The following is a 27,757-nucleotide window of genomic DNA, read 5'->3' as shown; positions in this document are numbered from 1 at the left end:
ATCAGAATTCTAAATGTTCCTATTGGGACTCACATGATACTTCTTTGAGTGACTGATACTTTCTTAACAACTTCCTCATTTCCCTCATGAACAAAGATTTGCAATACTCAGTTCAAAGCTGATTCTGCTTCCCTTTCCTACAACCTCAGCACAAGTTCGTATCTCATCAAAATCGCCTCTGAACCACTTCAAGGTTTCCCATGGTACACAGTTTGCCCTTCTGCAGCACGTTAAACTTGACTTTGATGAGCTTATTGATAAAAAGCGCTTAGCTGTCACTCTGCTTGCAAAGGAGACATTCAACAGCTTGGAGTAGAGAGAGAATTCATATTGCTATTATAAGCAGCAACTAAAGTAATGCTGATGTACGGGCCTTGCAGTCCTACATGCTAAATCTCATTAACCCAAAGACTCTATCGCAATTCAACCTCTGAGGGATGAAAAAAAAAAAGTGTGGAGGCAAGGGCCCAGGATCTCGAGACTCACGTTAAGGCAGGGTTTCCTGTATTGCTTAACTCACAAGGACCTTTACGCGGCTCATCCCTAGCAAGCAAGAAGCGCGCGCATGCGCAGCACCCACAGGCCGCGCCGCCGTCCCTTCTGCGCCAGGTTTACATCCGGGTCCTTGAGCTCCGCGCTCCACGCCCGGCTCTGCTGGTTCCAGAGTGGCTGGGTGTTGGTTCTTCCCCCTGTTACGGCGTCGGGAGAGTCAGTGGGTCGGCGGGTGAGTCCACCGGGATGGACCCAGAAGGGGAGTCGGCTAGGGGCCCCGCTGGGCGTCGTCCCCGTGGGAGGGCTTTATGTTGAGATGGGGACGCGGGGCGGATTAGGATCCGGGAAGTCTCAAGGCGGGGGCCGTGGTGTCCTCAGCCTTACCCCCCTCCAACTTGGCTGGGTGTGCTCTTCGAACTGGGTCTCTGGGACAGGGCTATAGCCGTCTCTCCCTTTGGCGGCCTTTTCCTGACACTTCTTAAAAATTCCTAATAGTCATCCTCATTTGTATTCGTTACGGTTTGCGGAGAGACGGGGGCCTGGCAGCCCGGCAGTGTGGGTTTGCAGCCCCCGCCTTCTGGGTAGGGACCACGGCCTTCTCTGCCGCTTCTTAGCCCTCGTCGGGATCCAGACCCCTGCCCTGCAGGCCCCCTTCCTGGTCGGGCTTCAGAGGTCTTTTCAGGTCAGCTGTGATGTGGTGTTCGGAAAAGCTCAGAGCAGGGATTCTGGAAGTCTTGATTCCAGATTCTAGTATAGATTCTAAAATAGCTGTGTTACTCAAGTCATCTAGAAGTTCCCATCCAGCTTTAGAGTTCTCAGATTCGTGTTCCATGGCTCTTTTTTCCAAGGGATCCATACCCCAAATGAATCAGCACCAGAGGAATATGAGGGCAGGGTGACGCTGTGTCATTTTCTGAGTGCTATTGGGTCGTGATATCAGAGAATGGTCGAGGGCCACAGCAGTTTGGACTTCTGAGGATTGGCAAAACCACATTTTGGCAAAAGACACATTTTAAAATTTAAACACATGTTCCAAAAACATTCTACTTTCTTCTGGGTGCAGTGATTCATTTGGGAATTTGGAAGTGAACTGTGAGCTCAGGGAAGAGTTTAAGAGGACAAAACATGCCTGTACTTGGTCTGAGAGGTTTCTTGATCCTCTGTGCAATGAACTCATCTTATATGGTGTTCTTTTCCAAATTTATCCTGATTGTAAGAATCACTTGTATTTGTAAAGGTCCAGATTCTCTGGACCCTATTTCAGAACTGTTGAAACATCATGTCCAGGGGAAGGGCCCTGGGAATCTTTTTAACAAGGATTCTAAATGGTTCTTCTTTATAAGGCATTTTTGGAGCATATATCTTTCAGTCAGATAGATCCTCCACCGCTTAATAGCTTTATACTTCAGTAATAAACTTCTGAGTTGCAGTTTTCTATATCTGAAAAATGAAGATAAGTTCTACCCCAAAGCCTATTAAATGAATCTAAGCCTTTGATAGTAAGATCCTTATTTTAGTCATTTTTGTGTCTACAGAGCTTAGTGCATGGCATTTAACAGGACAAGCTCTAAGTGTGTTGAACTGAGATAAGAAATAGCGTGTCCCAAACACAGACACTTGGAAGGCTTTAGTATCTTTCTCCTCCTCACTTTATATTTCTTTTTCCCCTTTTTATCCATAGTCATTTTGCTCAGTTCTCATATTAGAAATAAGTACATCTCTTGATGGTCAAAACAGCCAGGAAATGTTTCTTATTCTTTGGTGTAACTCTGAAATTATTTCTGGCATTAGAATATTAATGAATTTAAATGGAGGTCAAGCCCATTTGTTGGACTGATTTGTGACTTATTATGTATATTACTGTCTGTAAATGCTGTTTATCTCTTTTTACTGTGCCAGAATTCTAGATCATGGTGATTGTTTTGGTTGTTAGGCCAGAATTCTAAGTCATTATGTTCTTAAGGACATATTTAGATTCCATGTATTTATTGTAATAAGACATACTACTCCCATTAATGTAAAGAATTTTACTTACTACTGTATGTAAGGTTTGTGGGTACATAATTTAGGACTGCTGAAGCCATTTGTAAAAGGATTGGTGTAGGTAATGGATCCATTTAAATATAAAACTAAGAAAAATCTGGAAATTATGGTTGTAGAGCATAGTGTAAATGTTATAAATCTTGACAATATAAAAATAATGAATCTGGAGTTCCCATCATGGCTCAGTGGTTAACGAATCCGACTAGGAACCATGAGGTTTAGGGTTCAATCCCTGGCCTCGCTCAGTGGGTTAAGGATCCAGCATTGCTGTGAGCTGTGGTGTAAGTTGCAGACATGGCTCGGATCCCGCATTGCTGTGGCTCTGGCATAGGCTGGCAGTTACAGCTCCGATTAGACCCCTAGACCGGGAATCTCCATATGCCTTGGGTGCGGCCCTTGAAAAGACTAAATAAATAAATAAAAATAACTAATCTCACAGAAATCAGGCGGTGGAACTGTAAGAATACAATTTTCACATCTTTCCTGTTAGTTGGTCAATCCACATGGTCTAAAATGGAATCATAGTTTTTACATGACTGATTCCTTAATATTAGTATATTTTTTCTTAATCTTAGAATATCCTTTTAGGAACTGAAATTGCTTTGTGTGAAGAATTTCTTTTTTTTCCCCAGAGATCAGCAGTTTCCTTAGTCTATTTTCTTTTGCTTCTGTTGAATGCAGAAATACTTGTTTCACTTTTTGTTAAAAATAGCATGTCTATTATGATATCCTTGTTAGAAATTATTTCTATACATCCTATTAATATGTGTATATTAGATACCTAGAATGATGTGTACCTAATAGTAATGAGAACTATTTCAGAGTAAAGTACAGGTATCACTTTTATAAAAACACCATTAAACAGAAGGGAGGTTTGGTTATTATATCATTCATTGGGAGAGTTCTGGATTTTAGTAAGTGACCCAAAAGTTGCTGAGTAATCATTACTACCATTAACTTGAAATCAATAAACGAGTGCTGCTTTGCCTTTAGATTTGTTTTATGTTGCTTAATATAATATCCCCTTGAGACAGTGCAGTGTAATGTCTTTATAGTAAATTTGTCTTAAGATACATTTTGGCTTTGTCACTAGTAACTATGTGAACTCAGTCAAACTGTCAGTCTCAATCCTCATCTAAAACTGGACATTGTATCTACTTCAGAAGGTTGTTATAAAGATTAATACTTAAATGACCTAACCCACTGTCAGAGGAGAACAGCTGTTTAAAAAATACAGCTTTTATTTGTATACATGCATGTCTTTCTTAGGTAATGTCCTTTTGAAAGTCATCAATGTATTAAACTTCTGTTTGTCTATAAATTACTTAAAGTGCTTATGATGGACTTTTCTCAGGTTTGAACTTCTTTTCCTAGAAGCTGTGCATCACCATAATGAGGCTTGTAATTCTTGATAACTATGACTTGGCTAGTGAATGGGCAGCCAAATACATCTGTAATCGCATCATTCAGTTCAGACCTGGACAGGACAGATATTTTACGCTGGGATTACCAACAGGTAATACACCCTTTTTTCCATGTTAGATAAACAAAGTTGTGGGATTTAGGTATTTTCCTTAGTAAAATACGTTCCCTGTTTATTTCTTGTCATATCACTGATTTAACATGTTAGTATATAAAGCCAGATACATTGTCTTTTTAGGGCCACACCCACAACATTATGGAGGTTCCCAGGCTACCAGTCGAATTGAAGCTGTAACCGCTGGCCTACACCACTGCCACAGCAACGCCAGATCCAAGCTGGGTCTGTGACCTATACCACAATTCATGGCAATGTCAGATCCTTAACCCACTGAGCAAGGCCAGGAATCAAACCTGCATCCTCATGGATGCTAGTCAGTTTTCGTTTCTGCTGAACCACGACAGGAACTCCAAGCCAAACACAGCCATATCTAATATCTACACTTCATTACTATTTGTTAAAATTTTGTCTCACCTACTGCTCCAGAGTGCCAAATAATAGCTCAAATAATGATCAGGGTACTTTTTGTAATAGTCTAATAGTCTTTTGTTTATATTTAGGGATGTTGCTTTCACTATTCATGCAGCTTCTTAGATTAGCCTTCTTATTGATCATTAAGAGGTACCTAAAGTATGTATTGTTGCCCTTTAATTTAACCTCACATGCTTCATGTTATCTTATTAGTCCTTTGCTATTACTGAGATCATTTTCTTTCTATTTTAGAAGTATTATAAGTGAAAAATTGAAGCCTAAGATGTCTTCATGACAGAATGAATATAAACATTAATTATATCTTTTATTCGATTTAGTTCTCTGTTAAAGTTTTTTTTTTTTTTTAAATGACCAAGTAGTGTCATTGATGTCCTGGTAATCTATTTAATATTGTTGACTTCTACAGGAAAGACTATTATTGGACGTGGAATCAGAGCAGTTATTTTGTTGGTGACTGCGGGGCATTTATTCTACACCCCAATTCTTGGTTTCTTTACCATCAAGGAAGATAAGGAAATTAAATAGCTCACAAATGCTGTTTTGAGACTCAAATAAGAGCAAGTCTCTTGTATGCTGTAAAACTGTATATATAAATTTAAGGTTCTCATAAGTGTGTTTTATTTAAACAGTATTTTCTCCTCTTGTTCCTCCCCCATACATGCTAACTACATAAAGCTACGATCATAATTTTTTTATTTACATAGTTTCCATGAAAGGTTCTCTTTAGCTCACCAGATTGATTTTTTTTGTTTGTTGTTTTGCTTTTTGTTTTTTGGTCCAAAGCAGTAGATGTTGGTGAGAATGGCAAAGAGGGATTTTTTTTTTAAGTTCCAGAAATGGGCCCCCTCAGCACACACTGTCCTGATGTGTGAGCCTCAGTGGTTCAACATGGCTTCTGCACACTGTAAACCTGGGCTGTGCTCAGACTAGCTGCCTTAATCACTGTTTTAATTTTGAAGAAATAAACCATAATTTGAGTGTGGGGTAGAAAGGTTTCACAGTCATAAATGCCAGTAGTGCTAAACATGTTTTTGTATATTTAGATATATACTCTTGCTTTATTTTGGATAGTATAACTGTAATGATATACCTGACAAGGGTGTATTTCTTTAAAACCTTTGTTGATGTTTTCCACTTTTCTCCTTCATTGAGTGATGACGGTATTAAATCATGTCCCGTTCTTAATCCTGTGCTTTTGAAATTTGAACATACATTTCTATAATTGTAAATAACATGCAGTGTTGTAATTATGCCCCTCCAAGCCCAGTTCTGGGGAATATCTCTTCAGTATGTATTTGTCGATGTTGACAAGCATGACATTTGAGGGTCTGCGTGCTGTGGGCCTGACCTGCCTTCCGGAATTATTTCCACCATTCCACTACACTGATTCATGAGAGGCAAATTAGACTGCTTGTGGTTCAAAGAACAGGCCTGAACCTGCTGGCTTTTTTTTCACTCATATTGCTAGCATACTGTGTAAGAAAAACTTTATGAGCTCGGACCAGGCAGAAGCTCTTGAATCTCTGGCTTCACTGCCATGTGTGTGATAATTGGTACATTCCTTAACCTTTTTGACCTAGTTCTTCAAAATGGGGGATATAATGCCAATTTCCCAACTTGGGAGATTTGTATTAGCTAATATATGAAACATCAGCAAAGCATCTAGCAGATGGTAAGTATATAAATGTCATCTCTGACCTTTCTCCCCTTTTTTTTCTGTTTTCAGTTAAAACTTACCCCATTCTTAGATTGTGGGAATTTCATGCCTTTTTCAAAGACAGAGTTGAACTACCATCTTTGATCCTTTCTCCAGCAAACAAGACTATAGTCTTTTCTTCTTTGATTCACCACATAGTTCTCTGTACTTCTTATAGGTTATTCATAATATTTTCCCTTGTGTTATGGTTATATTGTACTTGCCTATCTCTGTATTATGAGTTCTTCTAGGGTATAGTCTTAATCATAGCAAGCACTTGCTAAATTAGTTATGTTAGTAAATGAGTATTGCAAAGTAAATATATTAGAATGAAGTTTCTTTAACCAGTTCACCCTGTACTATATCTTTCATTGTTTTTTTTCTTCAGTCACTTTGATTAAAAAGTAGAAAATGAATGTGTTTTTTTTGGTCATCACCATTGTGAGAACTTCTTCCTTTTTAAATTCATATGTCCTGGAGTTCCTGTCGTGGCGCAGTGGTTAACGAATCTGACTAGGAACCATGAGGTTGCGGGTTCGGTCCCTGCCCTTGCTCAGTGGGTTAATGATCCGGCGTTGCCGTGAGCTGTGGTGTAGGTCGCAGACGCGGCTCGGATCCCGCGTTGCTGTGGCTCTGGCGTAGGCCAGTGGCTACAGCTCCGATTCGACCCGTAGCCTGGGAACCTCCATATGCCGCAGGAGCGGCCCAAGAAATAGCAAAAAGATTAAAAATAAATAAATAAATAAAATAAATAAATAAATAAATTCATATGTCCTTAAATTAAGGAGGGAGTCCTATAACTATTCTCTTGGCATTGAAAGATAGACATAAGAAAGTTTCTTATGTTTCTAGAAAGGAAAAAGGAAAAGCGTATTTATCCATCTTTTAGCCAGGTTTCATGTTAGTGGGCTGTAGTTCTTTGAGAAGGAATTGTAAAGTTTAACTACATAAATTTAAATTATTAATGACAATTTAAAACAATATGTAAGGTTAACTTTAAGAAAACCTATTAGTCTTCTCTTCCCTGAACCTGTCTATGTGATATTTATTATTTATAGCCACTTGTATTCTGTCATCTTAAACAAGAGGCAGTCTTTTTACTACTCCAGAATTGGCTCTGTATTTTTTTTCCCCAGAAAGTGTTTGGTTCTGCCATACTTCCCCCTGCCTCTTGAGTAAAAATTTTGTGTGCAGGTGTTTTGTGAGGGTAGGTGGACTAGGAATCAATATTGCAACCAGGATTGAGTGGGCCAAATTGCTTGCTGTAAGAATGTGCTTAGTCTAGTCTTCAAATTTATAGTTAAAATGAGAAAATACAGCAAATTTAAAAACAAGGGGAGGCCATCCTCACGTGACTAAATGAATTTATCTTTATTGTGTATTTCATGGAGCACTACTATACTCTCAAATAGATCTTAATTTTATAAAACATAAAAGAATCACATTTATAAAATAATAAAATTAAGAACTCAGATGAAGTACCCAAAGCTAAGATCCCATTTCTTAGAAATCATTTTACTTCATACATTTTAGCTGGTACATGCTGACAGTTACACAAAATGAGAAACAGGTGCTTCAGTTAAAAACAAGTGTTCCTCACTCAAACCTTGCCAGTGTGTTTTGAAAGTAGGGGCAATATTTAAATTTAGCTTTGGTTCCCTTTTTGGTTCATTTAATGGTCATCACTTGACCTATTTATATTATCATTTATGCTACAAATTCCTCTCTAAATATTTTTTTAAAGGTGGGATGTTTATTCTGATTCAAATGTACTCTCTAGGAGTTTCTAGTCCTAGAATATACAACATTAATTCCAAATATCCAACAACTCAAGAAAAATTTTTCAGGGGTTCCTGTAGTGGCTCAGCTAAAATGAATCTGACTAGTATCCATGAGGTTGCAGGTTCAATCCCTGACCTCCTCAGTGGGTTAAGGATCCAGCATTGCCATGAGCTATGGTGTAGGTTGCAGATGCTGTGGCTGTGGCATAGGCCAGCTGCTGCAGCTCCGATTTGATCCCTAACCTGGAAACTTCCATAGGCTGTAGGTGTGACCATAAGAAGACAAAAAAAAGGAATAATTTTCCAAACTATACATTATTTTGTCAGATTCCCAACTTTATTCAGCAAATTCTAGTTTAATAAAATTTTAGGGTACCTTGTAAAGAGACTAATTCAACATTTATTTGTTAATTGAATATGTATTTAAATTAATAATTGACAGAATACCATTAAGTAAGAATAAGGTTAATATAAACTTTTTTAAAATTGGATTTTCAAATTACATTAGCAAATATAATCTTTATCTGTTTTAGGGAGTACACCTTTAGGATGTTATAAAAAACTAATAGAATATCACAAGAATGGAGATCTTTCTTTTAAATATGTGAAGACCTTTAACATGGATGAATATGTAGGTAAGCTATGTTATTTGAATGTATTACTTGCATATGTTATATTTTACATAAAATGAATATATTTTGAAAATATTAATATATTTACATTTTTTAAGGTACTATGAATGTATTTTTAGAGTATAATGTACTACCTTGTGATGGGGTTGGGAGGCTTATGTAAAAATGCTGTATTTTTGTGATGACAGCATGGCATAGTGGAAGGAATGTGGGACTAGAAATCAGAAGATCTGCATTCATCTTCAGCTGTGCCAGTTAATAGTCAGAGCTCTATCAACTCTGAGCCAGTTCATTTACATTTCTCATTCTTGCTTTTTCTTCTTTTCTTAAGGCAAGGTTAAAACCAATGTTTTTTGTGGAGCTAAATTAAATAATGTGTATGTAAAAGTAATTAGTAAAATGCTTTTCAAATAGAAGGCTATTGTAGCCATGAAGCTTTATAATTTATTGATTGTTAACTTGCTTAACTGGGAAGATTTGAGATACATGTAAACTCTGTGTTAAAATTTAAATTTTGTAGGAATACATTTTTAATGGAAGCCTAAGTGATTGCCAAAGAACTGTTATAATTTATCTTGCATGCAAATAGGAATAACAGTGGAAGAACATGGACCAAGATTTCAGTTGTATGGCCAATTTATGTTGAGTTTAACACATATATCAGTTTTATTGGTTAATATCTTGTATTTGAGAAGTGGAGGATAGTGATTTAAAGCACATGAACTAAACTTCTGTGTTCCAGCCCTTCTATGAGCTTTGTGACCCTGGGAAAGTTACTTAACTTTTCTGTGACTCTGTTTGTCTATGAGATTGATGTTAGTATTTCCATAGATGTCATACAAATTAATTGGGTTAATACATACATGTACGGTGGTTAAAATAATGACCTGGAACATAATAAGCATATATTCCATATAAAAATGCTTTTAAATTGAATATGGTATAGAATGGTTATATATTTTAAATGGCAATTACAGCTTAATTAGAAAAGTAAACTTTAGATTAATTTCTGGAAATAGTATATTTTTATTCATTAACTCTGTATTTAGGACTTCCCAGAAATCATCCTGAAAGCTACCATTCTTACATGTGGAATAACTTTTTTAAGCATATTGATATAGATCCTAATAATGCTCATATCCTCGATGGGAATGCTACAGATTTACAAGCAGAATGTGAATCATTTGAAAAGAAAATAAAGGAAGCTGGAGGAATTGATCTTTTTGTTGGAGGTATGGAAAACATTTTGTCATTGATCATTTGTTAGTATTTGGATTAGGTGCTTTAAATAAAAAAAAATTACCATTGTGTAATGGAAAGAACACCTGTGACTGTAGTACTCATTTATTTAGATATTGATTTCTGTTTTACTTTCTTTTCATCAAGAAATAACCTGAATGTCACAAGTTGGAATTTTTAAATCATGCCTTGAGAAATAGACCCTAATCCCTGCTAAATAACTCTAGTTATCTCTTTAAAATGGACAGTTTACCAGTTCTAACAAAATGAGTGATGTGTTTTTCCTAAATGATACTCTTATTCTTTTACTGTTTCTTTAAAACTCCAACCCAGCTTTCTTATCAAATTATAATGCTAAATCTCTAATAAAAGTTTGCATGTAGAACAGGTGGATTTTAACATTTCTCTACTGATAATTTAAATTGCTTCATTGGATTAAGTTATTAGTTAAGAATGTAAGATTTAATTTATCATTAGCCTGTGGTTCATACAAACTAATTTCTGTAATTGTCTTAATAAACTCTAAAGTAAATGAATGTTTAGTTAACTAAATTCCACTTGAAATATACGTATGTGTCTGCACGTGCACACACACACATGTATGTGATTTTTATGTTGTATTTATGATCTGCCATTGAAAAGAGGTAAAGAGTTTCTTTGTAATGACAGTATTATTTTCTGTCATCAGTATGAAGCATCTGATAGTACATCATATAAACTGAAGCCAAAGTTGTTTTTTGCCAGTTTCTTTAGTTTTTAACTAAACATACTAAAGCCCTAAATTAACATTAGATATAGATAGATAGATCCATTAAATATAAATATATCTTATAATTAATTTATTAGAAGACTGTTCAAAATTATATGAATTGGATCTTCTATAGAGTTGTGTTGAGGCTGATTCATAGTTGAGGTGGCCAGGTATTGCTGAGGTGTTTTGGTTGCCCTTGGGGAAAACCAGGCTTTACAGTTAGACAAAAAAATTAGCATCCTGTTTTGGCCACTTACTATCTATAAGATCTTGGGAACTTTCCTGAGTTCACTATATTAATTCAGTATAATAAAGTCATTGTAAAATAGGATTTATATTAACCATTTCAGAATGGATGAGAATTAACTGTTATAACATGTACAAAATGCCCTGTGCAGTGCTTGGTGTGTAGTTGTTAATCCATGAAGTGTTACTCTGCTCTTATCTTTGTCTCTGAGGTAGATTGTGAAGTAATTTTTCCTTAGTTCATTGAATGTCCTGTTGTTTTACTGATTTACTTCTAAAGGTATCCAGCAAGATTGAAAGTTTCTCTTTGAGGAATTTGTTATCTCTACCCAGCAGAACTAATGTCAGTTATTTTAAGTAGATGGGATGTTTTTTTTCTGAGCAAGAATACAAGTTAGACTGTTTTGCTTTTCAAAGTAGAAAGTATCTTTTTTTAAATAAAACTTGCTAATATCCCTTCAGTATTCCTAGATACCATTTGCATTCCAGTTTTGCCCATATGACTTAATTCTAAGGTAGTTACCACTTGCATTTACCAATATCAAGGCCAAGGCAGTAGATAAATTTAAAATGTTTAAGGTGTGCACTACCTGTGCATTCTTTAGATTTTCTGAAGTCTACACTAAAAGCAAGTAAATTACTGAAAAATAATATACTTAAACTGTTTATCTTAGTGATATCAAGAAATACAGTCCTCATTTACCATTACACAAAAAGATAAGGCAGTTATTAAAACTTTAATAGTAAAAAATGTCTTCATAAATAACATAAATTTTTTTTTTACTATTTATTTGAGAAATTACATTTTCCTGTTAATTTATTGAACTTACCTAAGGATCCTCGTGACAAATCCCTTGGGCACTCAATGCCAGGAAGTAGAATTTACTGGGGGGGAAAAAACCTAGATCTCTTTAACTCCATTTTGTCCTTTTCCCTACTTTTGCCCATTTTAGCTTTATGTAATGTTTAAGGTTTAATCTCCCTTTTCAGAGATTTCTAGTAGAATTTTCTTTCCCCATAGTTTTCTTGTTTCTTTTTAGCTAAAAATGTTTGGTGCATTTCCTCACAGTAACCCACCTTAGCTCTCCCTTTGAAACTAAAGGAACAAAAACATCATTATTGGTTTACCACTTACTCTTACTACTAAAAAGAAATTTGTTTTTTAACCAGTTTTTGTCTTAAACTTCCTTTAATTCTCCCCTTGCAAAAAATTTAAGAGGATTTCTTTTCCTCTTCCATCAACTCATTCACTTAGTTATAGGATAATCCAGGGTCTGGCAGTTCATATTTATCACCCAAGGACATGTAATTGTATATAGGGAATGAAGAGTCGGCTTATGTATTTTCTTTGACCTTTTTCCTGTTCTGGGTACTCTATTATTTGATGTGTACTCATGAAAGAATCTCACTTGATTCTTTGCCTTTGTTGATCTAGGTTGTTGTCACTGGATTTTCAAGATGAGGGTTGGTATCTGGGTCTTACCACTTACCCTTCTTTTGTTCCAGGGTTTGGTTAATAAAAACACTAAGAACTGAGCCAAATGGGATCAAAATATCAGCTTTATTAAAGGTAAAGTTGGATTAGAGATTGCAGGTTGGGCTTGAGGCCAGAATGGGGTTTCCTACTCCTCCCGTCTGAATTGGAAATAGTAGGACAAGAGAAGAGCTCAAGAGTGTTAATCCACCATTGCTCACTCCTGGGAAATGGAGTGAGATTTCTTTCCCTCTGTAGAGAGGAGAAGGGAGGAAATACCTACTCTCAGAAGTTCTTGTTCTTCCTTTAGTGACAAAAGTGTCGAGAGAAAGAGTAAGATGTATCATGCAATTCCTAATCTACCCCCCGCAATAAAATACACAAACATGGAGATCTATAAATAGACTCTAAAAGCATTATTAACTTTAAAATTATCTTAAGATAATTTGCACTTAAAAGGTAAAAATAAATGAAGACACTGGAGAAAATTTCACCCCTCTACTTTAGTTACATGATTAGATTCTTTGATTTGTAAGTAACAGTAATCTATCAACGGGCTCCAAAGTGAATTTACTGGAATGATTCTGGGGTAACTCACAGAATTGATAGAATAGTTGAAAAAAACAAGTCTTTAGAATAAGAACCAGGAGCCTCAGATCATCAAAGCAGGGACTCACCTGACCTTCTCTGCAGTGCTGTCATCAAATGCCTCAGCTCTCAATGCCTGCTTTATTTCTCTATCCCTGGTCAAGTTTCAGATTTCTAGAGAAAAATTCTGATGTTTCAGCTTGGGACAGGTATTAATCCCTAGATCACAGCAGTTCTGCCTAAAAGGGATGAGATATAGGGTGTTACAGTTTATCTAGTCCCTGTTGTGAGGGGAACAGAGCAGGGTAGAAGAAGGAGGGAAAAGCTATATTAAACATAACAGAGAATAGCAACTACCCATTCATTCATTTATTCAGCCATTATTTATTGAGGGCCTTCTATGTGTCATGCTGTCTAAATAGTAAGGATACAGTAATGAAGCAGAGAAGGTCCTTACCCTCATGCAGTACATTCTAGCCCACGGAACTACCATAGACAGAGGAAAGACACAGTCTAGACTCAGGTTTTAGGGGTGTTTTATCATAAAGGTGCTGGTATCTTAGTCTAGACTTAAAGGCTGAATGATAATTAACCATAGTTTTTAGAGTTCGTGGTTATTTTTTAAGAAAATTTTATAAAGCTTCGTAAAATATTCTGAACATTTTAAAAACCAAATTTTCTATGAGGAAGCTCAATTTTTGCTAGTTACTCATGGTGAGTAAGGGAATGTACTGACCCTTCTCCATCCTGAACCATTGCTGATTGATAATTTTAGCTTGGCTGTACCAGTGACACCACTAGTATTGATCTTTGAGGACTTCTGGAACTCTTATTTTCTTGGTTCCATCCTTTTCTCCATAGAGAAATATAAATCAGAATATCTGGGCAGATGTATACTTAAGAGAAAAAGAAGAATAGAATTACAAATCCAGAGAAATATGCATAGCTATGATTTAAAACTTAAAGAACTTACATACTTAATAGTGGAAACAAACCATACATTAACCACGTATAGGTCTGACTCTATGTACTTTTTAAAGAACTCCTAGATTGTTGTGCTTTGGTGGTTCATATCTGCTTCCTAAGATTTCATTTCTTCTTTCTTCCTTCAAAACCAGGTTACTTTTTGTCATATTTTACCTTATTGTAGCCTGGGAAAATTTTCCTAGAATTGTGTGTTAAGAGCCAATAAGATATACATATCTATCATTAAATATGCATAATATATATGTACAAGAGAAACTTTCACCCAGAGAACTCCTGAGTTTGTTTTTTGACCGAAGTTGCCAGAAAGCTGACCAGCAAGTAGGGTCCATGTATATAAAGCTTGATTTACTTATGCCATAGAGAGATTTTTTGATTTTATAAAAAGATTTACCTCCAGTTTCTTTCACATATGAAATGTCATATACCTTCTATAATTCAGAGGCAGTCCTGGAATACTAGAGCCGGCATGGGGTCTCCTTAAAGCAGTGTGTCAAATTGTGATTATCACACATCATTAGGTCTTTAAATCAGAGTGGTCAGTCACTTCCAGCATCCTTTTATATGTTTTGTTAATGAAATGGAATGTAATCAAAAGTAGCTTGAATGGCTCCTAGTGCGGGTAAGTATTAGTTCATGCAGTTCTTGTTTTAATTGTATTTGTATGTGTACTAGATTGCAATGTCAGATATATTTCTTGTAGTAAGTTGCAGTCCAAAAAGTCTGAAAAAAAACTACTGCCTTAGATAATACCTTATCCAATCTAGACATTTTTAAAAGGAGGAAACTATACTACAGGGAGGTCCGGTAGTTATAGTCCAGAAACTATACTACAGGGAGGTCCAATAGTTGCCCCATCTAGATTATAACCAGACAAGTTAAAATGTGAATATAGAGACCACTGGGTTGGGAATCAGAAGATTTAGATTGAGTTTTGTCTTAATATTTACTAAATTATTACCTTGAACAAATATTATCCTTGAGCAGCAAAGTTTCCTTTTAAGCTTAAAAAAAAGGTTGGGGGGGGGGGAGTTCCCGTCGTGGCACAGTGGTTAACGAATCCGACTAGGAACCATGAGGTTGCGGGTTCAGTCCCTGCCCTTGCTCAGTGGGTTAACGATCCGGCGTTGCCGTGAGCTGTGGTGTAGGTCGCAGACGCGGCTCGGATCCCGCGTTGCTGTGGCTCTGGCGTAGGCCGGTGGCTACAGCTCTGATTCAACCCCTAGCCTGGGAACCTCCATATGCCGCGGGAGCGGCCCAAGAAATAGCAACAACAACAACAAAAAAAGACAAAAGACAAAAAGACAAAAAAAAAAAAAGGTTGGAGAGATGAGACAAATAGATAGGCCTACTCTGACTCCATCAGAAAAATGTTAAATATATCTGTTCTTGAGATGATAAATGTGAAAATGCTTTAAGTATAAAATATTCTAATAGCAAGTGATAGTTAATTTTGCTGCTGTTAGACTCATGCTAGCTCAATGCTGTGCATATGGAAAACATTGAAATACTTGAGTCAAATTCAGGAACAAATATTTTACTGCAGCATTAGAGATTCAGCTATGAAATAAAACAAGGTAAGCATATTTACGACTGTTTCTTTGGTCTAAAAATCATGTTGAACTTTGAGAAACCTTAATTTACTTTATGTGAGAAACCTTATTTACTTATGTATATATGTGTGTCTATGTATTTCTTTTGAAAGGAATTGGTCCAGATGGTCATATTGCTTTCAATGAGCCAGGATCCAGTTTAGTATCAAGGACAAGATTAAAGACTCTGGCAATGGACACTATTTTGGCAAATGCTAAATATTTTGATGGAGATTTATCAAAAGTGCCAACTATGGCTCTAACAGTTGGTGTGGGAACTGTGATGGATGCTAGAGAAGTAAGAATTATAGTTTTTTCAAGTTTTTCCTTTGATGTCTATGAGTTGAGTAAGTGATATTGTTGTATCCTGTTTGCAATATAAATTGTTGTCTAGCTTTCAGTAATTTGTCCGTCTCACTGCCATCTTTAGAATTCAAGTAAATTAAGTCTTAAGTTGGAAACTAAAAAAATATGCACCATCTCTTTTGAGGCATTGTTTCATCTGACCAAGAAAACATTGGAAGGATTTATGTCAGAGAATGTTTTGGCTATGTTTTCTTCTAGGAGTTTTATGATGTTATGTCTTATATTTAAGTCTTTAAGCCATTTTGAGGTTTTTTGTTTGTTTGTTTGTTTGTTTGGGCTATGCCTGCAGCATGTATTTATTCCTGGATCAGGGATCAAACCCACGACCCAGAGCCACTGCAGTGACAAGCCAGATCCTTAATCTGCTGTACCACAAGTGAACTCCCATTCTGATTTTATTTTTGTGTATGGCGTGAGAGTTTGTTCTAACTTCATTGATTTACATGTAGCTGTCCACCTTTTCAAGCACCAATTGACAAAGAAGCTGTCTTTTGCACATTGTGTAGTTTTGCCTCCTTTATTACAGATCAGTTGGCCAGAGATTTCTTTATTGTTAAAACCATCATCATTTCTACAGATCTTATCCCACTGAGCCTCCTTTTCATCATCTATTCCTATGAACTATTTCTTCCCTCATTTAAAACTCTACCATTATTCTTTCTTTCCAGCCATTCCCAGACTGTTTCCCTGGCTCTTCTTCTATCTGACTTTTGAATGTTGTTCTCTGAATTCTCATCCGAGCACTGTATACTCACCCTGTATACTTTTGGGCAGTCTTATACATTACCTTTTCTTGTTTGTGTTTTTATTTTTGTTTTTTTGTTTTTTAAATTAACTCATCAGTAGCACTCACACTTTAGAGCAGTGTTCTCAGTATTTTTATTACTATTCTAAAAAGATCAACTCTTCTGAATGCAGTGCTAACTACCAACACGTATCTTTAGCCAGTTTTTTTCTGAAGCTTCGGAATTCATATATCCACCTGACTCCTTAAACTATTCAAAATTTAAATCTTCTTTTCTATCAGAATTGTCTTTCCCTCCCTTGGTGAATAGCAGCACTCTCCATGAAAATTATCTGAGCTCAAAAAATATGTCATTCTCAGTTTCTTCACATCAAATCAGTCACCTATGCTCCAGCCTTACCAAACTTCTAGCTTTTAATTGACCTCCCCATTACTGTCTGAAATGTCCCCTTTTCGGTTTATCTTTAAGACTTGGTTTCAGAGAGGAGCTGCTCTAGAACTTTTTCAGGATATGAGGAATACTGTCTTTGAGAATAGTGGAACAGAGTAGAACTAATCACATATTACCCACATCGGATTATATTCTGAGAGTATTTTTTTCAACTTCTTCTTTTCCAGATACTTCTTAATTCTCAATTAAAGATTGTATGTGTTTTATTGTAGTTGAAAGGATATGGACGCTAGAATCAGACTTCTTGTTTATATAGTAGCCTTACCAAGACCATGGGCAAGTTGTAGAATATCTGTTCCCTACCTGAAAAATATGAATAAGAATAGCGTTTATCTCATGGTATTGTTTTGAGGAGTTGAATGAAATAAATCAAGGAAAGTGCTAAGTTCAAATCACTTTTCGGAGCTCCTAAAATAAATTAAACCTTAGAAAATATCCATCATCAGCAGTGACTACATATTCCCATTTAATGTAGTATGTGTTAAAGTAGCTTTAGAGACTTTTCAAGTGCTAGATTGAGGACTTCTGCCAGATTGCATGATAATCTCTTAAAGGGACCCTGACCCCAAAGATTCTGAATTAGAAGACAGGATGGAGCAAAGAACTTAAATGTTTAGTTGTTGTTTTTTTTTTTTTTTTTTTTTTTTGTCTTTTTGTCTTTTGTTGTTGTTGTTGCTATTTCTTGGGCCGCTCCCGTGGCATATGGAGGTTCCCAGGCTAGGGGTTGAATCGGAGCTGTAGCCACCGGCCTACACCAGAGCCACAGCAACGCGGGATCCGAGCCGCGGCTGCAACCTACACCACAGCTCACGGCAACGCCGGATCGTTAACCCACTGAGCAAGGGCAGGGACCGAACCCGCAACCTCATGGTTCCTAGTCGGATTCGTTATCCACTGCGCCACGACGGGAACTCCTTAGTTGTTTTTTTAAAAAAACTCCTCTGTGACATATGTATCAGTCTTAAGGAAAAAAAAAATATTAATTTTCAGCAAGGAGAACTAATTGATATATCCATTAATCAGTGTTGTGCTTACCTTATTATATTAAGCATTGTTAATTTTAAAAAGAATGCTTTTAATTATAGGTGATGGCATATTAATTCTTCACTAAGCCTGGATTTCTATATGTAAGAAAAAGTAGTATCAATAAAAACAGTAGAAATTCATACATATCTTAATGTATCCATGGGCTTTAATATTAAGAAACAGCTTCAAAATTAATATAAAAGAAGTACAGTAATAGCTGGTTCATTAATCTTTAATTAAGATTAATCTTTCATTAATAAGGTCTGGTTATAAAATATGAAAGATAGAATTTTTATTTGTTACAGATATTTTAGAATTACAACCACCTCAACATTCATTTTTTAGTTAACTATTGTAGTGAGAAAAAATACTGAAAGATTGATTACATAAACTAATTTGTTAAATGGGATTGATTTACTGTCAAAAATGGTAGATTCATTCAGACATCTGTACACTCACATTTGCGTGTTCTTTAAATTATTTCATCCACTGTTTAGGGCTTTAGGACCAGGAGCTTGGATTTTCTGTACATAAGGGTGGTTTCCATTGTGAGTGCTTAAAGGACAGTTCCTGCAGTTAAGTAGATTCTGAATCTTTCTTTAAATCTAGTTTTGTCTCAAAACTCTTTTAGATCGCACACATGCAGTGAAACAGTCTTCAGGCTCCTTTTCCTAGATTACTTCTAAAATATCCATTATTTTAGCCTTTGCTTTTCCTGTCTGTTGCTTATCTGGACTAGAGCAGACTGGTATATCATTCCTGGTTATAGAAATTCTTTCTTGATCTGTAACTGCTTTTGCAAAACAGCTCTTTAGTTTCTTTTTCTTCATTCTCCCAGATCTCTTCTGCACATCAGTCTTTAATCTTAATTGTCATAGGCATTATGATTCAGTACTACTCCATGACAAAATACTGTTTTACTTTATTCAACCAGAAGAAGAGATACACTTTGTACTTGCCTGTTACCTTAAAGAGTAGAAATAAATACCTTAAACTATGGAGGTATTTATTTTAACCCACAGGAAAATATTGGTGCTAAAGTCTGTGTTTAAAATAAAAATAGGTCTGCTTAGTCATTTGGAACAAGTTGTAAGAATTAACAGTTAGTATTCATGCTTTTTCAGGTAATGATCCTTATAACAGGTGCACACAAAGCATTTGCTCTCTACAAAGCAATAGAAGAAGGAGTCAATCACATGTGGACTGTTTCAGCTTTCCAGCAGCATCCCCGAACTATTTTTGTATGTGATGAAGATGCTACTTTAGAATTAAGAGTTAAAACTGTGAAATACTTTAAAGGTGAGCACTGAAATTTCAAAACCAGACTGTGAAAATGTTTCATGGCAGATGTCAATAAAACTTAATTGGGTGTGGAGTTACATCTTGCATTGTGGCCCACTGAAAACTAGTACTATGCTGAGGAAGAGAACTGTCTCACTTCAGAGAATACTAGCTTTCAAAGTAGTTTCCTAATGTTTATTCTTGAAGAAAATCTCTTCAGTCTATATTTTCAGTAAACAAGATGTTTCTTGAAATCCAAAATTTAATAAAATATTTTACTTTTATATTGTGTGTACAATAATAACCCCAAAGGAAATTAGTATATGTCCTTTTAATTTTTTTTATTATTTACCTGTCCCACCCCATGCCCCCAGCTACATTTAGAATGAAATCAGGGCATAAGATGGGTTGCCCACTCTCTCATATAATTGTCACAATTTCAAATAGTTATCCCCGTGTATTAAATTTGTAATGACTAAATGTCAAACAGTATGGAGTAAATTCTACAAGTAAGGAAGAGTTTGATTGCCAAGACTTCTGCATGTTTATTTTCCTTTTGCTTCTTCCTGTAGTCTAGTTCAGTAATTTTTAAACCTTACTGTACTGGGTTATACACACACACACACATACATATAAAACCATATGTACTTGATGTGATAGCTGTATAAGAGATTTTCAAGGAAAACTTTTGACTACACTCAAGTTTGCAAGCCATTCCCTGGCTAAGAGTCAACTTCACATGTAAATAAACACACATAAAAAAATTGTATAAATAGGTAATCTTTACAAGAGCACACGTGTATCTGTGTAGCTAACATGAAAATATTATGTAATCAGTCATACATACAGGTCAGTAATTCACAAAGTATTTAGTATGTGTACTGCTAACATTATGTGAATGAAAATATATTTTTAATCTTTTTACTCTAACTAGGTGTTTAATGCATATTAGAAAAAAAGTACTGAACCAATCAAACCTGTATTTCATGGATATCATTGATTTGACAAAGCTAAAGAAATTACCATATTTTTACCACCTCTAAGACATCTTTTTTCACATTTATCTCATATAAAATTGGGATATGTTTAAAATTAGTGTCATACCATAGTTTACCTGGTAGCAGTTTTTTCTTAGTAGTACATAATATAGTACTACTAAATAGTGTGTCTTAGAGTTTTTAACATCTCATATTCATGAGATAGTGTATAACTTGAAAATTTTAAGTTGATTTAAAGGAAACCAGTAATTTGTAGTTCATTTAAATATTTGTGTATCAAAAATTTTTGAAGGTGATACACAAATGAAGTTTGACAAATAGTGAAAAAGTCTAATATTTTAAATGAAATTTTGATCATATGTATAGAGTTCTGAATTTGCACTTATCTACTGTGAGCATTTCCCCGTTTTATTATTCTTCAAAAGTATTTTTAATGGCTATAAAATATACATATCATATTTTACTTAAATGTTTCCTTTTTAAATACTTGGATTACTTCCAAATTTTATTAGTTAAATTACAAGTTTCCAGCAAGCCATAAATACACCAAATTAAACTGAAAACTGCTAGCTTCTTAGTAATTTGAAATATAAAAGCAGTACTAAAATTTCCAAAATAATTTCTAGTTTGGAACTAGCTCTGTCTTAAATATAGGTTATAGCCAAGGCTTGATTTTTTTAAAAAACTTTACGAAGGAACTGGATTTTTAATGTTTATCCTAATGTTTTAAGTCATGTATTTTTAAGCTCTTAATCTATTCCTTCCATGGCCAAAGCTTTAAACAAATGATAGATGAATTATATCAAGTAGATAATCCTCTAAGAGCTGATACTCTAGAAGACTTCTTCTACACCATATGGATGAGATTACCGTTGTCTTTGTTGTGCTCTCTCAGGTCTTTCCAATCTCCATTTCACTGCTTCTTACATACTGGTTGTTGAAAATGGATTAAACCTTTCAGTTAAATCTTGTTTTAAATAAGATTGGTTCTGTTTGGAGATCATTGGTTAAAAAAATTGGTAATTTTTTTCATTAGTAGATAACTTGTGCAGTATAAAAAATTACTGTTTTTGGTAAAGGTAAATTATGTTTTCAACATAAGTGTCATCAGCCAAGAAAATGGGTTACAGTGTCTTCCAGTATATTGTGTTATGTGGTATTAGTTAAACGAGGTATCCCTGCCTGAAAGTAGTTGGCATTCTTCATAAAAAGTGGCTCATTAAGTGATTTAAGAAAATAAAATGTAGCTCATGGAGGTAGGAACTTTAGCTTTGGTTCACTGCATTAGTTCAGCATGTCAAGGTGTACGTACGTAGTACATTGCAGACATTTGAAAACTGTAGGTAATTAGGCAGGTAGATGGATGAACACACTACATGGATGGTATCATTTTAGTTTACATGCTAAATTTAATGTAAATCATTGTGAAGTCCAAGGGATATTAAATAAAGGAGAGATTTTTATAGTAGTAGTTGAAGAAAACTTTGAGGTGATGGGACTAGAGTTGTGGAAGATGAATCCCATTTAGATTAGAAGGAAGTAGCATAATCAACAGCACAGATGTAAGGATGAGCTAACACGGTAGCAGAAAAGGCTCCTCAGTAGAATAGGGAACAAAATATATTGATACAGTGGGGCTAGCTTATACATTAAAAACAAAAGGGAATGTATAAATTAAGAACAAAAAGGCAAATGAGGATGTGTCAGTGGCCTTCCATCATTTTTGGGTCATGGACCAGTTTGAGAATTTGGTGAACAGACTGTCTTCAAAAAATGCACATGTGTGTATACACATATGTACACACACATTTGTATATTAACTGGAGAGATTTGAGAATTCCTTGAACCTTCTCTAGCTCTACTTAAGAGTTCATGATACACTTGATTGCTTTCCAAGAAGACATCTAATTGTCATCAGTTTGCAAGTCAGAATGGTTCAGTATTTATTGCTCTATTTTTTCCTGCATTCAAAATTTAACTCTTTTGTTATGTTTAAGTATGGAATGTTTAACTTTTTAAATAATGATAGTACCTTGGATTTTCTTTTTAACCTTGGGAATCTCAGTACTGGAACATAGCCCAAATGTAAAAGGGCCAGTGCAGTTTAAAACTAGGTTCTATGAAGAACACAGAGAATATTCACAGACAGAAGGCTTGTAGATTCATTCTGTCCTGGCTTCCCTTAGAATTCTTGCATTTGAACACCCAAGAGCTAGTCTCTTCCCTATGAAGATACGTAATTAGCAGCAGCCTTAGTAGCACCAAAAAAGTATTGGAGGAGAGGGGTTATTAGCCTTGAGAAAAATATTTTTATGTATTAACATTTTTTCAGCAAAGAACAAATGCCAGTAAATCACTGTATTTCAAATCCAGCCTCAGGGATAGCTTGCATAAAACAGTCTAATGAATGAAGTATTTGTTGGTTTGTCTACATATTCATGGATTTTTATCATTGGCTTTTTGTCTTCAAAGCCACTAGTAAGCATGGAAGGGAGGATTGTATATCTTTATGGAACTGTCACTATAGAACATTCAAGTATTAGAGATAATATGACATTATTTAATATATATAGACCTAACATCCTTGTAAGACTTTTATACACTATTTTGGGTGAGTTGCTTTCTATTTTGAATTTTTGAGCTGAGGTTATTACTCCATTTCATAAATAAGGCCAGATAGCTAAATGACTGCCATACACCTGAGGTGGAAGCAGAATCAATCAGGTGCCTTTAGACTGTTTAGTACTTTTTATACAAAACCCCTTTCATTTACCGGGTTAGTTGTGCTTGTTTTGCTGTCTTCAAACTCTTCCTATTACTCACTTTAACCTTTTGTCCCTTCTGTCCCTCGTGCTGCATGGAAGGCTTAACTTCTGTCCCTCCACAGTTCTACCTCCAAGATCCTAAACTTATACTAATCATTAAGCATCCATTCATGTCTAGTCATTCTGCCAGTGCCCTTGATGCTTTTCAGTCTTAAGGATCTTGAATTACAGAATCTGTCTCCATGTTCTCCTTTTTAACAATATATATTCTAGATTCATTTTAAATTAAAAAAAAAAAAAAAGCTAGAGGCCATCTCTCTGAACCTTCAGATTTTGAAAAAATTTTTATTGCTCTTCCACCATGTCATGACCTTTATAGGCCCAGGACTTAGAACAGTGAACTTAATAAGGTCCTAGACCTGGAACATGGGAGGAAAAATATTTTCTAAGAGTGAAAATTGCTCTAAAGAAAGATAAATAGTAATTCATTGTAAGATGACATTTGGGTTGAGACCTGATAAGGCAAAAGGAGATAATCATGCCTTGCTCAGGGAGAAGAGCATTCCAGATTGAATGAGATATCAAGTGTAAGGACCCTGTACTGGAAACAGGCTTAGTCTTTCTGAGTTATTGGCAACAAAGCCAAGGTTGAGTGTAACAAAAGGGAATACTGGGAAAGTGAGAGGATGTCAGTTCAGAAGGATAAACAAAGACAGTAGAATAAAACCTAAATTATTTTCTAAGTAACTGGAGCAATTCAAGAATTTTAAGTAGGGAAATGTTATAATCTAGTTTCTGTCTTTTAAAAAACAAACAAAAAAAAACAACCCATAGTGCCTGCTGTGCGAAAACTATATGACGGAACAGAGAAAAATGATGAAAGTAGAGTGTTGAGTTGGTAGTCAGATTAGCGATGAAAGTGGCTTTGACTAGGACAGTAGCTGTGGAGATGAAGACCTGTAGCTAACTTGGGATATATTTTGAAAGTAGTGCCAACCAGTGCTGCTGAATTAAAAAAGAAAAAAAAATTTACAGAATTTTAGATGTCTGGCTTTAGCAGTTCATTGAAGGGTAACACCACATACCAAGATTTTTAAAGAAATGGTTTAGAGGGGAAATATGGATCTGAACCTTGTTAATAAGTCTGAAGTGCTAATCAAGACACTGAAGTAGGCTATTGAATAGTTAGAATCCTTTCAATTACACTAGTGAATATTTCTCTTTCCCCTCAAGACTGTTCCACTCTTGGTTTTTTCTCCTGCTACAGATACACTTTAGTGTTCTTTGCATGTCCCTTTACTTACCTCTTAAAAGGGGGTCTTGTTACAGTTTGGATTTCAGAACCCTTCTTCAGCCTTTCTGATAAAACACCTTCTTACTAACACGTACCCGGTCTCCTCAATCCATTAATCCCATTTCCTAAGAAAACCACGTTATGAATCCCTTTCCCTAGCCTCCATGTTCTTAACAACCTGGTAAAGTGAACTTTTTTAACCTCCAAAATATAAAATCTAGTTCATTAATTGGGACGATTCTCCCCCCCAAAGAAATACAATACATATGCATTAAGGCATGAGTAACTAGAAGATATTTCCTAAGAGGCTTTAGTAAGGACAATTTACAAGCATACCAATTATAAGATGAAATGAAAATTTACTTGGAAATCAGTATTTTACATAGGTTATCTACTTGTTTTAGTAAACTCCCTATGTGGCTTGTAAACAACCTCTGTTGTAAATACTCACGTCAGAATAGTGGAAAATAATTTTCCAGGTGAATGTATAAGGTAGTATGTTGGAGAACTAGTCTAACAGTAGTTCTGAGTCCCTTGTTGGGAGTCTGGTGGATTATCTGCCAAAGTCAGATGCAACAGACTTTCAGGGAGTTCGCTGATGGCTCAGCAGGTTAAGGATCTGGCACTGTCACTGCTATAGGGAACTTCTGCATGTCATGGATATGGGATGGGAGTTGGAGGAAGATGAAAATACATAAACAAACAAAAAAATACCAGACTTTTAGGCATAATTAGTACCACAGTCTCATAAATAACTGATACTTCCTAAAGTAGTTAAAACTAAATGTTCTGAAACATTTTTATTTGCATTTCTTCAGTAAATTTAACTATTTTATATTAGAGGGGAAGCAGGATACTTGTATCTTATTCTTTTTTTTCAGTAAATGAGATTTAGTTCAAAATTAGAAATACAACTAGAACTGTGCTTTTTTTTCTTTAAGGTTTAATGCATGTGCACAATAAACTTGTGGATCCACTATACAGTATGAAAGAAGGAAATTGAAGGAGACTGGATCAAAATTCTGCTTGAATGAACAGTATACTTTCATATTATAGATGAATTTTCAGCTATGCAATATGATAAAAACTTGGGGAATTTTTGAATATTGTCATTTTTTTTGAAGTCTAATATCTATATGTTAAACATTCCATATTTAGAATATCCATTTTATACTAGGGTTGAGAAGTACCTGGCTCTCACAACTGATCAGCTGTTTGTTACAGAAGCCACATAAAACAGCACAGAAATGAAATGTCTGCCTGTTTACAAATTTCAAGTAATTTTAAAGGTGAAGATTCTCTACAAGTACCATTCCTATGACTCAAATTGGCATTATTAGATTCAATTTTTTTAAATACAGAAGACACTCCAAGCCTTTCAGGTATCAAGCAACTGTCATTGCAAGGCTTCTGGAATGCTATCTTTATATTTTCTCTTCATCACACACAAGCTTTCTGCACGTGGTTGCCTTAGTCATCTTCCTGCAGTAGCATCTGGACATCAAAAGTCCTGCTATAAATCGTTGATATAGAAAATATGAAGATATGGCTGTGCCTAACAATACAGTTTACACCCTTTTGAAAAGTATGTGTAAGTGCATGTTTTTGTGCACCTTCTTCTATAGCACTTTTTTACAAATGTGCTCTTATTTTTATTTAATGATTTGGGTTCATGCACCTCATATAAGTATTTTGGCAATTATGAGCTTTATACCTAGTAACACACTTAAGGAAGATTTTTTGAAGTAAATTTTCTGATTATTGTTAAACTTCATAAATGATTAGCTTTATTCCTTACATATAATGTTTAAAAGGATAATATGATGAAGTATAATATAAAAGGAATTACTGTAAACTAGATTGCCATAACAACTTGCATCATTAAATTGCAAATAAAAATATATTGTTTTCTATCTTTTTTTTTCTTCTTAGGGCCACACCCATGGCATACAGAGGTTCCCAGGCTAGGGGTTGAACGGGAGCTACAGCTGCCAGCCCACACCACAGCCACAGCAAGGCCAGATCCGAGCTGTGTCTGCGACCTACAACCACAGCTCAGGGCAAAGCCTTATCCTTAACCCACTGAGCAAGGCCAGGGATTGAACCTGCAACCTCATGGTTCCTAGTCAGATTTGTTTCCACTGAGCCACAACGGGAACTCCCTTGTTTTCTATCTTTAACTCAAATAAAGCTTATAATAAGCAAAAGTTACTAAATTTTATTTCTAGAAGTGAAAGTGAACACATGCATCTGAAAGATTCTAACAGTTAATAGTAGCTATGAGCCTGCCTTTACTTTTTATTTGCTGTCATCATCCAATTAGAAGACTTAAGTTAAAAGACAATGTCTCTGCCTATTATTTCTTAGTTCTGCTCCTTGGGGAGTAAAAAAAAAAAATGTTCCTTTTCCTCTGTATCTTTTGTTTCTTTTAAGTCCAACTAGTAGAAGCATCACTTATATACCTGCTTAACTGCTTATGTAATTGAAATGTGTTTGCAGTTACATTCCTTAAAATACTTAAATAGCAACCAAATTTAAAAAATAATAAAAATAAGTAAAAGTAATAGGATAAAATATACTGCTTTAATTCTAGATAATAAAGTTCTAAGAGCCTTAAGTATTATAAATGGTTTTTGAATAACCAGTGAAATCAGTATCATCTCCCAGTCTTATAACTGATAATAAAGTATTGATTATTGCAGACTACATTAGAAGGTCACAGTGTCAGTGAAAAAGCTAAACTGTTTTGGTGCACGGTTCAGCTGTTATTTCTATGGTTTAAATGTGCTAGCTGAAACAAAGTCTGAAAGATCTCGTTTTCTTCACTGTGGAGTCCATGTTCTCTAGGTCCACACCAAAATGCTTTCTGGCCACTCTGGCACGCTAACTCAGGAACTAAGCTGTCCTGTTAAGCAAAGAAACAAGCTTACTGAAGATATCTCCACAAAAGGAAAGAAAGCACTGTAGCAGAAAGAAACCACTGTTTGAATCCTACCTGTCAACAGTAGTAAATTCAATAAATGGTGGCTATTCTAATAGTTTACATTATCTTAATGTACCCCCAAATCTTCATAATATAAGGTCCTCTGGGGGACACACAACTTGAAATCATGTTCAGAGAGTGGCCAGGGGAGAGAACTTAGGAGTATGCTGGGAAAAAAAAAAAAAAAATCAGAAAAACACTTTTTGTACTATTACTACAAATAAAATTTTCCTAAAAAGTCAGAGGTTAGAGAAAAAAACATGTGTCTAAACTGTAAGCATAGTAATAAGGCACAAATGTTAAATAGCAGATCACACTACGTGCCAGGTACCAGCCTATAACTTTCCCCTGGCGGTAA

General features: G+C 35.4%; 1 protein-coding gene across 4 annotated transcripts; it reads left to right on the top strand.

Annotated features, from left to right (window-relative positions):
- Positions 569-27,587, top strand: GNPDA2 (glucosamine-6-phosphate deaminase 2). 4 transcript variants are annotated; one of them, XR_002346624.1, is made up of 8 exons: positions 614-724; positions 3,890-4,051; positions 8,518-8,619; positions 9,666-9,848; positions 12,359-12,422; positions 15,604-15,788; positions 19,203-19,377; positions 25,358-27,587. XR_002346624.1 is itself a non-coding variant. In XM_003128949.5 (7 exons), exons 2-7 carry the CDS (start codon positions 3,928-3,930, stop codon positions 25,417-25,419), a joined length of 831 nt encoding a protein of 276 aa, XP_003128997.3. In that variant the 5' UTR covers positions 569-724; positions 3,910-3,927; the 3' UTR covers positions 25,420-27,587. The 4 variants fall into 4 exon arrangements, 3 of the variants coding, with proteins under 3 accessions (XP_003128997.3, XP_003128996.1, XP_013834096.1); XM_003128949.5 differs by lacking the exon at positions 12,359-12,422 and having other exon boundaries at positions 569-724; positions 3,910-4,051; XM_003128948.4 differs by lacking the exon at positions 12,359-12,422 and having other exon boundaries at positions 575-724.

Source organism: Sus scrofa, chromosome 8, assembly GCF_000003025.6.
Source record: "Sus scrofa isolate TJ Tabasco breed Duroc chromosome 8, Sscrofa11.1, whole genome shotgun sequence".
NCBI lineage: Eukaryota > Metazoa > Chordata > Mammalia > Artiodactyla > Suidae > Sus > Sus scrofa.
Note: the sequence above shows the minus strand (reverse complement) of the source record. Positions and strands in the feature narration are given on the sequence as shown.